The sequence below is a fragment of the Austrofundulus limnaeus genome, unplaced genomic scaffold (assembly GCF_001266775.1).
Source record: "Austrofundulus limnaeus strain Quisiro unplaced genomic scaffold, Austrofundulus_limnaeus-1.0 Scaffold531, whole genome shotgun sequence".
Taxonomy (NCBI): domain Eukaryota; kingdom Metazoa; phylum Chordata; class Actinopteri; order Cyprinodontiformes; family Rivulidae; genus Austrofundulus; species Austrofundulus limnaeus.
The window spans coordinates 80,902-93,657 of record NW_013952933.1 but is presented as its reverse complement, the minus strand read 5'-3'; the positions used below and the strand labels follow the sequence as shown (position 1 = coordinate 93,657).

Genomic DNA, 12,756 nt, shown 5'->3' with positions numbered 1-12,756 from the left:
GTCCTGATGTGTATAATAATAAATAATACAATAACAAGATTTATTTTTTAGTTTTATAATGTCACCTCCAATGACCGCAAAAGTTTTCGAAAAGGCCTCGAAAAGGCCCGTGGACCACCAGTTGATAATCACATTTGTGGCTTGTTTTGCGGCTCCACATTTTATTAGTGAGACAAGGAGCACAAATGGCTCTTTTGATCATAAAGGTTGCAGACCCCTGTGCTACACCAACCAAACCCCCTCATCTCAGCACAGCTGTCACATCTGTACGGCAGGCCAAACGACATTTATTCATAGTTATGTCGGATTTGTTGTTTTCTTTGCTTGAATAGAAGTTTACAAGACAAACAAAAAGCCCACCTAGGGTCTCAGCGTAGTATCTGGGTGAACGGCGACTCCGACGTTTGAAGAAGTTGGAAGCGTCGGATTCGTGCATGAAGACCTGCCGCGCAGCGTCTAAAGGTCAGAGGTCACAGTCAGGACTTCGAAATAATAAATAAAACGAGCTCAGGACGACTTTAAATGTTACCTTTAGGATCGGCTGGCTCTGAGTCTCGTACTGCTGCACTTTTCACCACATCAGAAACTAAATAAAAAAGAAATTTCATTATTTTAGTTTAGCTTTACACATTTTCTGAACTCATTAATAAAAATATTTCATCATATATTTACCACTTTTATTTCAAAATGTCATGAGATTAAAATGAGTTGAAAATCATAAATYAACATTATTTTCTGTTTTTCATTTTAAATCAAATAAATAGTTCCTYTTTTAGCTAAACCTAAATATATCATGTAGCTTTTACAAACATATCCTGTAAAACAAATAGATGAAAATGGACAAAAAGTAGACCCATGACACTTTTGCAGCAGATATTTGAGCTTACAAAAACATCTCTGTGTTTTAAACCCTCAGGACTACTGTGAAGGTGTACTTACAGGTGAGGATGAGGAGGGCAGAGAGCAGGACCAGGACGAGTCCTCGGGTCCAGGACATTTTGAGGAAGAGGAGCAGACTCTGTGCAGGACTGAACAGAACCACAATCCGACTCGAACTGAGAGAAGAGGAGGATGGAAGGGAGGAAAGTGGCCGAGGCAGAAGAGTGGGAGGAGAGAAGAGGCGGGAAAAAGGCTTCACGAAGGAGAAGAAGACTTCTGGAACTGCAGTTACCTAAAAGTCAATTTGACAACTGATGTTGAAAGTTTTCAAAAATAAAAAAATATTTTATTTAAAGCTGATGAGGCCAAATACTTCTAATACTTACATTAACCTGAGCAGCAGTACCTTCAGGTATGTGACAGTTAAGATATTCTATGGGTTTAAGATCTTATTAACCCCAGTAGTTTGTACAAGTACTTGTAAAAATGCTAGTATTAGTACCGATACTGATACTGGTATTGTATGGAGACACCATTAGATGATGGTAGAAAGAAGCTCCATCATCCAGTCTAAGCTCCTCTGAAAGTTCTGTAGTGATTCAGGGAGGTGACCTCTTGATGATGATCTTCTCCAGCTCTGCAGGAGGTTCTGATGGGTGATACGTTTCAGATCAAACCAAGAGAACAGAGGAGCTGACTGAAGTTCAGAACAGCTGGTGATGCTCCATCAGGACCTGCAGATTAACGATATCTTCAAAGCAGGGCTGAATGGAAGGAGGTGTGGCAGAGGAGGAGTTTAGACTCAAGCCAAAATTAACCAAACTAAACCCAGATAAACTAAACTAAACCCAGATAAACTAAACTAAACCAAACCCAGATAAACCAAACCAAACCCAAATAAACCTAACCAAATCCAGATTAACCAAACTAAACCCAGCTTAACCAAACCAAATCCAAATAAACCAAACCAAACCCAGATTAAACAAAGCAAACCAAACCCAGATAAACTAAACTAAACCCAGATAAAACTAACCAAACAAAACCCAGATAAACTAAACTAAACCCAGATAAACCAAACCAAACTCAAATAAACCTAACCAAACCAAACCCAGATCAACCAAACCAATCCCAGATTAACCAAACAAAACCAAACCCAGATAAACCAAAACCAATCCCAGATTAACTAAACCAAACCCAGATAAACCAAACCAATCCCAGATTAACCAAACAAAACCAAGGTTCACCAAACCAAACCCAGATTAACCAAACCAACCCCAAATTAACCAACCCAACCCCAGATTAACCAAACCAAACCCAGTTAAACGAAACCAAACCCAGATAAACCAAACAACCCCAGATTAACCAACCCAACCCCAGATTAACCAAACCAAACCCAGTTAAACTAAACCAAACCCAGATAAACCAAACAACCCCAGATTAACCAAACCAAACCATTTACTGAACTCAACAGCTCAAAGCTCAGCTGATAGGGGAGGAGTTTGTCAGAAACCTGTTTCGAACTGTAAAACTGGTGAAAACAGTTTCATCAGCTGTTCTGACTCGTCTCAGTTTCCTGTTCAYGGCAGGAAACAAGGTGAAGGTGTTTCCAGGTGTTGGTGGATCTACTGCTCACCTTCAATCTCACAGGTCAGTCAGTCTAGAATGAACTCACTGATTTTGTGATGTAATAATGATTAGAGAAGCAGCTGGACCCGTTCATCACTTCGGCTGTTGTTCAGCTACATATTCCTCCTGCCTCGGCTCGGTTCTGTGATGTTGTRGATTTTTCCGTGCTGTGTGCATCTAATGAAATCTGAAACATGTCTCCTCCTCAGGAAGCTGGCTACAGACGAGCTGCTGCTGCTGCGCCCAGAAAATAATAAAACCCTGAAAACGCTGCAGCAGATCTGAAGTCTGGGAACCATTAATGAGAGACCTGTGAGGGAAACTATGTGCTGACTCTGCAGAAATATGGATCCTCCTGTGTGCTCAGGAATCGTGTGCTACCACTTTATTCTTTTTATTTCAAATCAAAAACACATTTAAAACTCTTTCAAACATTTTTCTACTGAAGTCACCATACAGACACGTCTTTATTTTATTATTAGTGTTAATAAATTATTACATTTTCAAAGAATATTTGCTTCTAAACGTACAAGTTATAAAATATCTAAAATGATTCAACGTATTAACAGTTCTGTAAGCATCGGAGGCCTCAGGTGGTTTTATTTAGCTTTACAGTGACAGATTGTTTCCTCTGCATCTATCCACATTATCGTTTCATAAAATCGATCATTCTAACAGCCCGATTCTTGGATTAACCCTTTTTATTCTCCGTGTCGGCTGAAGGTCTTGATGGAAGTTTCTTYACATCGTCTTCCTCTCTCCCTGAACCAGGCGACCCCTGAAGGCCCAGACGTCCTGTGGAGTTACAAGTTTTACYGTAAGTTCATCCAAAACCATCACTTCCATCTTATTTTAACTCAGTAATTTAATTTGTTTAAATCTGATTTAAAGAAAAATGCTCCGGAGGTTGATGAGCTGACGTAAAGCTGGAGCAAACACTTCAGACTCAACAGGGTCAGTTTTTCCACAGAGAGCTTGGTGCTTTGGCAAAGACTAACAATAAAAGTATTGATCAGGGGTGGATATTAAAACTTTTTCCACCAAAAGTTTTGTTCCGGCCACTCAAACTTTTTACCAACCACTATTTTTTTTTGTTTCTGTAACACGGTGGCATTTAGACAATTCATGGTCCTTGATGGTTTAATTAAATCATTTGTGCTACAATCAGATAATAAAACTCAAAATCTWTTAGTGTCTTACAGTATTCAAGCCAGCCTGTTTGACAAAATTAAAATGGACTTTTTGATGTCGCTACTTCTCTTACTAACTTGCTTTTTGCTGGTATGTAGGTGGAATACTAATTATTTTATGTAGGCTGGAAAAAAACAGCTTTTTAACCTTAATAATATGAGAAATTTTCAAGGTGAAAAGAAAAGATCTGTGGTAAATTTATCTCCTTCATTTAATAAAATCAGTTATTGCCTTTTATCACTTGTAGTTTTTRTTCTACAGGCTGTTAGTATGAACATGTGTCTTTCTTCTGTTCTAAGTCAGATTTCAATGACRGATAGAAAACCTCTGATGATCCATTGTCTGAGTGCATCATTTCTATTTTTACTTTTGAATAAGTTTATGTCACAAGGTTCATTGTGTTACTTAGTTTGCCTGGGTTTTTGTTTTGTTCTGCATCAAAATATCTTAAGGGAACAAAAAAGAACAGATTTTTTATTTATTTATTTTATTTTTGGAGCTGTCAGCTGATCTTCAGACGTTTCCTAGAGGTTAAAAAAAACAGTGTTTCCTTAAGTTTCCTTTGGTCAGTCCAAATGATCGTGGTTATTGAGTTAAATATTTAACAACTAATATGAAGTTTTTTAACTAACATTTACAGCGGGTAAAATAAGTATTGAACACGTCACCATTTTTCTCAGTAAATATATTACTAGAGGTGCTAATGACATGAAATTTTCACCAGATGTTGGTAACAACCCAAGTGATCCATACATACAAAGAAATCAAACCATAAATGTCCAGAAATGAAGTTATTTGTAATAATGTGGAATGGCACAGGGAAAAAGTATTGAACACACTTACTGAAATTTATCTAATACTTTGTACAAAAGTCTTTGTTGTCAATGACAGCTTCAAGAYGCCTCCTGTATGGAGAAACTAGTGGCATGCATTGCTCAGGTGTGATTTTGGCCCATTCTTCCACACAAACAGTCTTCAAATCTTGAAGGTTTCGTGGACCTCTTCTATGAACTCTGATCTTTAGTTCTTTCCATAGATTTTCTGTTGGATTCAGGTCAGGTGATTGGCTGGGCCATTCCAGCAGCTTTAGTTTCTTTCTCTGAAACCAACTGAGAGTTTCCTTGGCTTTGTGTTTGGGCTCATTGTCTTGCTGAAATGTCCAGCCACGTTTCATCTTCATCATCCTGGTAGATGGAAGCAGATTTTTATCAAGAATGTCTCTGTACATTTTTCCACTCATCCTTCCTTCAATTATTTGAAGTTTGCCAGTACAATATGCTGAAAAACAGCCCCACACCATGATGTTCCCACCTCCAAACTTCACTGTTGGTATGGTGTTTTTGGGCTGATGTGCAGTGCCATTTGACCTCCAAACATGATGTGTATTCTGGCATCCAAACAGTTCAATGTTGGTCTCATCTGACCAGACTATATTCTCCCAGTATTACACAGGCTTGTTTAAATGTTGTGCAGCAAACTTTAAAGGAGCTTCAACATGCTGTTTCTTCAGCAGTGGAGTCTTGCGTGGTGAGCGTGCATACAGGCCATGGTGGTTCAGTGCATTACTTATTGTTTTCTTTGAAACAATCGTACCTGCTAATTCCAGGTCTTTCTGAAGCTCTCCACAAGTGGTCCTTGGCTCTTGGACAACTCTTCTGATAATTCTTTTCACTCCTCTGTCAGAAATCTTGTGAGGAGCACCTGGTCGTGGTCGGTTTATGGTGAAATAATGTTCTTTCCACTTCTGAATTATGGCCCCAACAGTGCTCACTGGAACCTTCAGAAGTTTAGACGTTCTTCTGTAACYGATGCCATCATTATGCTTTGCAACAATAAGGTTGTGAAGGTCTTGAGAGAGCTCTTTACTTTTACCCATCATCAGATGGTTCTTGTGTGATACCTGGCCATCATTTGGGACTGAACCAGCTGATATTAACTTGCACTGACAAGGGGCAGGCTTGCTTTCTAATTACTGAGAGAGTTCAGCTGGTGTCTTGGCTTTCCATGCCTTTTTACACCTCCCTTTCTTCATGTGTTCAATACTTTTTCCCTGTGCCATTCCACATTATTACAAATAACTTCATTTCTGGACATTTATGGTTTGATTTCTTTGTATGTATGGATCACTTGGGTTGTTACCAACATCTGGTGAAAATTTCATGTCATTAGCACCTCTAGTAATATATTTACTGAGAAAAATGTTCTGTGCAATACTTATTTTACCCGCTGTATGTAATATTAACGTATCAGCAGTTAGAAATAGTGTTTTTAATCAGCTGATTTGCCTACAGATGAAACTAAACTGACTGCCCTGTCAAACTCACTATTGTCGTTTTTTCTTTCCATTTATTGTTAAAAAACTTCAACTTTCAGTTCTTCCTTTGGTTCCTCTTGAGAACCTGCAGCCTGATTAATCCAGATATGTAACGCTACATTAAAGTTTGATTTTCTCCAAAACTCATCCATTCATTTCAGACCTGTGAGAATTCAAACAGGTTAAATGTGGCTCATTACAGAAACCTTTAATGTTTTCTTTGCTGCATCTAAACATCAACAAGCTAGAAGCTAACCGTGCTGCTGTCCCTCTTATAAACACACATTAAAGAGTTTAGGTGTTTAAATAAAGTCTGTCCTTCCTGTTTTCCTGGTGACAGAAGGGCAGCGGTTGAGTTTTTAATTGAAGATCCTGCACCTCGCGGCCGGCGCTTCCTCTTCTGCTGCCTTCCCTGACATCCCAGCTGTGGTTCTGGACCAGACCGCTCGTTGTGCTGAGCTCCTAAAGCGTGGCTGCGTGGGCGAGCTAAATTTATCCTCCACGAGCCGAACGTCAGTTCACATAAATCAGCCCGGGTGGTTTTTGTCGGGACTGAAATCACGGATCAAATGTAAACAGTAATAAAAAAAAAAAAAAAGAAAAGCAAAGGTCCTGACCTTAAAGATGGCGTCACCCACACCGTGCCTCTTCACGACTATCTCCTCCACCTCTTGGGCGATGTTTTCCTGCGTGGTTCCCCTCACGTCGATGTAGAAGCAGTCGCTGCTGGCGTAGTGGCAGGAGATGGCCTGGAGGACGGGACAAGGACAAGCTCAGAGGTTCTGARGTGGAGCTCTGAGGAAAACTTATGAGCAAATAATATTTTATTTGTTCCAGACCACAGAGAAACTTAAAGGGATCCATGATTAGTTGTAACATTAGACTTTATTTATTTAAACTGTAAAATAAAGACTGTAAAAATACTGTAGCATGTTTAGTTTTGTACATTTTTAAACTAAAAGTTTAAAAATATATTACACRGACGGAGCCATTTTAAAAAATATGAAAATATGGATGGAGGACCTCAGTTTAGCTTGTTTGTCGTGCTAGCACCGAGCTAATACATATAAGGCAATATAGCATCGACGCTAAAGCTAACAGGCTAATCTGAGGTTGTTCTTCCATGAAGCAGCTCTGTTGTCCTCCATCCATATTTTCAGTTCCAGGCTGAGTCATTTCTACCTTCTCCTCTCTGTCAACGCTCTCTGGTTTCATTTAAAAGAGTCGATCATCAGATATTGTCCAASATTAACCTTCAGGGTGGATATAGCTCGCTAGCAGCCTCGCACCGAGGACCTATCCACGTCATCRTTTACCCAGAATGCTTTGTGTGGAAATAAACTGGCTACGTCCACGTTAAAATGTATTTTAAAATATTTACAAAACTAAACAGCCTGCAGTATTTTTACAGTCTTTATTTTACAGTTAAAATAAATAAAGTCTAATGTTACAACTAATCAGGGATCTCTTTAAAAACTGGCATAATAATCCTGCAGGAAGTGCTACAGCTAGCTGCTGCGACAGCAGTGAAAATAAATAAATTCTGTTTTTGCTGATGCTTTAAATGCTTTTCAAACCTTCAGCCAGGTGCATTCTGGGAGTTGTAGTACCTTGCGGAAGCCCTTGGTCTGGTTCATGCCCGAGCCGTGGATGAGCAGTGGGTGGAAGAAGACCGTGTCGCCCCTCTCCATCTCCACGTGCACCCTGGGGTGATCCGGGTCGTAGTTTCTCACTCCGTGGTACATCTTGTTGACCCCGCCCTGAGGACACACGCCGCGCTCAGACAGCGGCTACGCTCGGGGCGTTTTAACGCTGCCTTTTCTAAACGTTTTCCTCACCTCCCACTCGGGATAGTCGTGCTCCTGCAGGGYGCCCTTGTGGCTTCCCGGCAGGACGACCAGGCAGCCGTTCTGCCTGTTCACTCGCTCCATGGCCGTCCAGGCGCACACGATGCGGTCCGACGGCCGGAAGGGGAAGTAATGCAGGTCCTGATGCATCGGGTGTCGAGACGTCTTCTTACCTGGGACAGCAGGAGGCGAAACAATCACTTCAGATACACTTATATATGTCAGTGCCGTAAAATAAATACAAATATATTATATTACAAATATAATCTCTTCATTCCTTCCATGAAATCTGCTTCAGCTAACTGGTTGTTTTTGTCTTGTGCTACTTTTAGCTAGCATTTTCCTGCTGTTAGCAACCTGTCTGATACTTRGCCTTTCATGACTGTTAGCCTCTGTTCTGCTACTTTTATCTAGACCTTTGCTAATTATAGCTACTTTTTCTGCTATTTTATACCCTTTACCTAGCATTTTGCTATTTTTGCCTTTTGGTTGTAGCTAGCCTTTTGCTACATTTAGTTATCATTTTTCAACTTAAAGCACTAGCTAACATTTAGCTAGTGCTTTCCTCCTTCTGCTACCTTTAATTAGCTTTTTGGTATYTAGCTACTGTTCCGCTACTTTTAGCTTTTAGCTAGCAGTTTTTTTTAGAATATAGATATCCATCTACTACTTTTGATTTTAGCTAACATTTGGTTATTTTTTGTTTATAYGTCCTTTTGCTACTTTTGGTTTGCATTCTGCTAATTTTAACTTGCTGTTTGCCTTTTAGTTGCCATTCTGCTACTTTTAGCTTTCAGCTAACCTTTTGTTATTTTTAGCTTATCTGTCAACTACGTTTGGTTTTARCCGGCTTTTTATGACATTTAGCCTTTGCTACTTTTAGCTTGCATTTTGTTACCTTCAACTAGTCTGGTGTCTTGCATGTTTTAGCTAGCGTTTTCTCCGTTTAGCTAATGTTCCTGCTTTAGGCTTTCATCTTATTCTTAACTGCATTTCGTTCTTCATTGCATCTCTGATGTTATGTATGAATGACAATAAAGCAAATTTAATCTATCTAATCTAATTTAAATATTTTGGTTCTTTTAGCTTGTGTTTTGTCCGTTTTCGCTTTCAGCCAGCTAATGTTGTGCTTTCTTTAGCTTTTAGCCAAGGTTTTACTCACATTAGCTTTTARCTAGTGTACATTAAGTAATTAGCAGATGCTAAACTTCAACACGAGCATGTTTCTGGTCTCACCTGCATCAGGAGGTTTGTTGATCAGCATGGTGTGCATGGCCATGATGTTGGGTCCAGTGAAACACTCCACATACTTCAGGATCTGAACTCACAAGGACCAGTTTCTGTTCTTTAGACTCAGATTTTATTAATAAGAAGGTGAAACATTTACGTGACGCTCTGTGAGGTCAGTGACCTCTGTGAGCAGCCGAACTCTACAGTTTAATTAAACATTTCAGCTGAAACTACAGAAATGTTAATGCTGAGCACTGAATGACTCTGTTCAAATCTACAGAAGAAGCTAAAACTGAAATGCTAAAGCTAAATGAAGCAGAACAATGCCTAAAAGCTAAAAGTAGCAAATTGCCAATTAAAAGACAAAATCAACCAAAACACTAGCTAAAAGTAAAAAACTGTTAGACAAAAGCTAAGAGTAGAAAATCCATGCTAAAATTAATAAATTGTTAGCTAAAAGCTAATAGTAAAAATGGCAACTCAAGGCCAAAACCAGCAAAACACTAGCTAAATATAGCAAAAGGTAATAAGCTAGATATAGCAAATGTCTAGCTAAAAGTAGCAACAGGCTACCTGAAAGTTCAAAGTAGCAAAAATAAGCTTAAAGTTTGAAAATGCAAACTAGAAGCAGAAAATGTTAGCTTAAAAGCTAAACATAGCAAAAAGGTTAGATTAAAGCTAAGTGTGGAAAATCCTTGCTAAAATTAATAAATGTTAGCTAAAAGCTAATAGTAAAAAAGATTAAAGAACACTAATAAAATGCTAGTTTAAAACGAAAGTAGCAAAAGGCACACTAGCTAAATGCATTGAAAGGTTTGGTAAAAGATTAAAGTAGCAAAAGTCTACTTGAAAGTAGCAACAAGCTAGCTGAAAGCTCAAAGTAGCAAAAGATAAGCTAAAAGTTTGAAAATGTTAATTAAAAGCAGAACTTGTTACCTAAAAGTAACAAGAGGTTAGATAAAGGCTAAAAGTGGAAAATCAGAGCTAAAATTAATAAATAGTTAGCTAAAGATAAAAATGATAAACTAATAAAATGCTAGCTAAAAACTAAAGTAGCAAAAGGCACACTGGCTAATAGTAGCAAAAGATTTGGTAAAAGATAAATGTAGCAAAATTCAAAGTCAAAGTAGCAAAATGTTAGCTGACAGCTAAAAGTAAAACTAAAGTAGCAAAAGGCTAGCTAAATGGTTAGCTAAAGTCTAATAGTAAAAAAGTTCATTAAAACTAAATCAACAGATTTTAGACAAAGCACACAGGATCTTTTAACATATTTAAAACATGTACCTGTGGTAGTGAACAATACCGAAACAGCTCAGGATTTTCCTGAAAGTCCTGCAGTTTGGAAACGGCTTTCTGATCCGGAACGAACTCGGACTTTGCAATGGCCACGTCCCGCATCACGACCAGTCCGGGAACCTTCACTTCCTGTCGACAAATCCGCTCGAACTCCTTCCTGTAGAGAGCAGAGGCACGAGTTGGTTCATCTCTCCGACWCCGGCCATCTTTACCTGCAGCTGTTCGCAGCTCTACCTGAACCTTTGGATGTCCTCATCGGACACCAGATTCCTGACCAACAGGAAGCCGTTTTCCTCGTAGAAGAGTCGCTGCTCCGGGGTCAGCACGCCCGCGTCGAAACTGTATCTGTCCCAAACAGCAATATCATAAAGTTTAATATGTGTACGAGTTGTGTACAAGCCCCCCCATAAAACACAGTTTGTAGCAACAACAACAAGTTAAGCAAAGTGTGCATCAGATATGATCTGATTTACAACCACATAAGAAAACTCCCCGGCTGTGTTCTCCACTGAAAACAGATTTTTCAAATAAAGGGTGGTCTGTGTCGTCGTACCTCAGTCTCTGCGGGGGGCTGAAGGTGAAGGCCTGAGCAGAAGCTGCTTCACTGATCTGACCACAAGTTAAAGACAGACCAGATAAGAAGAAAAAGCACCGTGTGGAGAATAAAATATAGATGTTTGTATCAAAATAAGCTGTGTGGTATTTATATATACACACACACACACACAAAAAAAAAAACTACATACAATCAAGAAAAAAGTTCAAATACTTCAGCTTTTCATGCCTTTAATCCTCAGCCATCCTGATGTTTTGTCATTTTAATCAAACCCAAGTCTGGACTTTGACCTGGTTGCATTTATTTTGTAGATTAACAGCTGTGTTTGGGATCATTGTCCTGTTACATCACAACCCAGTTTGATCTAACTGTTAACTTGATGTAAAATCTTAAAGTTCATTTAAGGCAACAATAATCCACTTCTTTGTTTCTCCTAACAGAAAGCTACAAACAGCAACCAAAACATTAATTTAAACAACTTGAAACATTTAAACAATCCCTTAACTTGATATGATTAGTTAATAGTTTGTTTTAATAAAACCAGAAGTACTTACATCATAGTTTTTATTATTTATAAGTCGTTTCAACATTAAAATAAGATCGTAATGATAAAAATAGTTGCAGGAACAATTGAAGATAAAAGCAATAAAACTGTTAGCTGTAAAGTTAGCTAATATGCTAACTAGCTAGTTTATGTAACAAAAACTGTCCGCAGAAATATAAGTTTCACAACTTAGAGTTATATAATTAAAGTTTATAAGGAYGTTCGGTTAGCGAACTACCGGAAAAGGCGCAGCCAGGTTCGGTGCTCCTGTTTCGGGAGTCCCCGGAACAGACCACCCGCTGCTGCCCGCTGCCCGGCGCTCCTCCGTCGGCTGGAGGGTCCGCGGGAACCGCGTCAGGAGCGGAGCTCAGTTCAGAAATAAAAGGATACGATGGAAGCCGAGGATCGATCGAGATGATTGATCATCGATCGGAGTCTCTCCGCAGCGCGAGACATTCTGCTGTCCGGTCAAGTTGAACACAGACAGACAGAGGGCAGAGTTCGGTTTTAATGTGTGGACCAGCGCCGCTGCAGGCTATGGAAGGATATTAGTGCCGCTGCAGACTATGGAAGGATATTAGTGCCGCTGCAGACTATGGAAGGATATTAGTGCCGCTGCAGGCTATGGAAAGATATTAGTGCCGCTGCAGGCTATGGAAGGATATTAGTGCCACTGCAGTATATGGAAGGATATTAGTGCCACTGCAGTATATGGAAGGATATTAGTGCCGCTGCAGTATATGGAAGGATATTAGTGCCAATATTATAAAAAAATAAAGTACTCTGTGTTTCAAATTTATCTTTAAGTTTAATGTTATTATTCTAAATATAAAAGCCAAATATGAGTTTGAAAGTTACATTAGTTTATGTTATAAGTGAATATTTTACATTTTAAAGTAAGCATGAGTTTGAAAGTCAATATTATTTTAAACTTTATTCGTTTCATTTAAAAAAAAAACACAATTACTACTGTCGTGGTATGAAGGCAGAAACACGTTGGAATAATGCCAGAAAAGTCTGCGTGTGTGGTCGTAATAAATGATTTAATTCTGAGCAACGAACAAACAGGACCCAATCAGGAAGTTCTGTTGGCTCGTCGCTCAGAATTAAATCGTTTATTACGAACATACACGCAGACTTTTCTGGCATTATTCCGACGTGTTTCTGCCTTCATACCACGACAGAAATTAGCGTTGTCGGCAGAGACCACTAGGAGAGCGACGGACCAAGGCCACATTGCAGGTGGACTGATATGAGTGAGCAAGGACTGGAC

The 12,756-nt window shown here is 39.2% G+C and overlaps 2 protein-coding genes and 1 long non-coding RNA gene across 6 annotated transcripts in view; 1 reads left to right on the top strand and 2 right to left on the bottom strand.

Moving 5' to 3' along the window:
- ucmaa (upper zone of growth plate and cartilage matrix associated a) overlaps window positions 1-1,019 on the bottom strand; it is a 4,423-nt gene extending 3,404 nt beyond the window's left edge. For both annotated transcript variants that reach the window (XM_014026175.1, XM_014026174.1), the window contains exons 1-3: window positions 940-1,019; window positions 530-586; window positions 361-456 (exon numbers count right to left, since the gene is read on the bottom strand). In XM_014026175.1, coding sequence (XP_013881629.1) covers window positions 361-456; window positions 530-586; window positions 940-997 — 211 coding nt within the window. In that variant the 5' untranslated portion in view covers window positions 998-1,019. The remainder of the gene's footprint in view (window positions 1-360; window positions 457-529; window positions 587-939) is intronic.
- Window positions 380-1,237, top strand: LOC106530534 (uncharacterized). The gene is made up of 2 exons (XR_001311800.1): window positions 380-462; window positions 917-1,237. It is a non-coding gene; the product is annotated as an uncharacterized LOC106530534 (long non-coding RNA).
- A 1,646-nt stretch (window positions 1,238-2,883) lies between these two features.
- On the bottom strand, window positions 2,884-12,028 carry phyh (phytanoyl-CoA 2-hydroxylase). Of its 3 annotated transcripts, none has more exon segments than XM_014026167.1 (9): window positions 2,884-3,300; window positions 6,628-6,759; window positions 7,621-7,770; window positions 7,849-8,030; window positions 9,094-9,175; window positions 10,372-10,540; window positions 10,618-10,728; window positions 10,937-10,992; window positions 11,874-12,028. In XM_014026167.1, coding segments are annotated over 9 exon segments (1,077 nt in total). In that variant the 5' UTR covers window positions 11,940-12,028; the 3' UTR covers window positions 2,884-3,171.
- Between the last annotated feature and the right edge of the window lie 728 nt (window positions 12,029-12,756).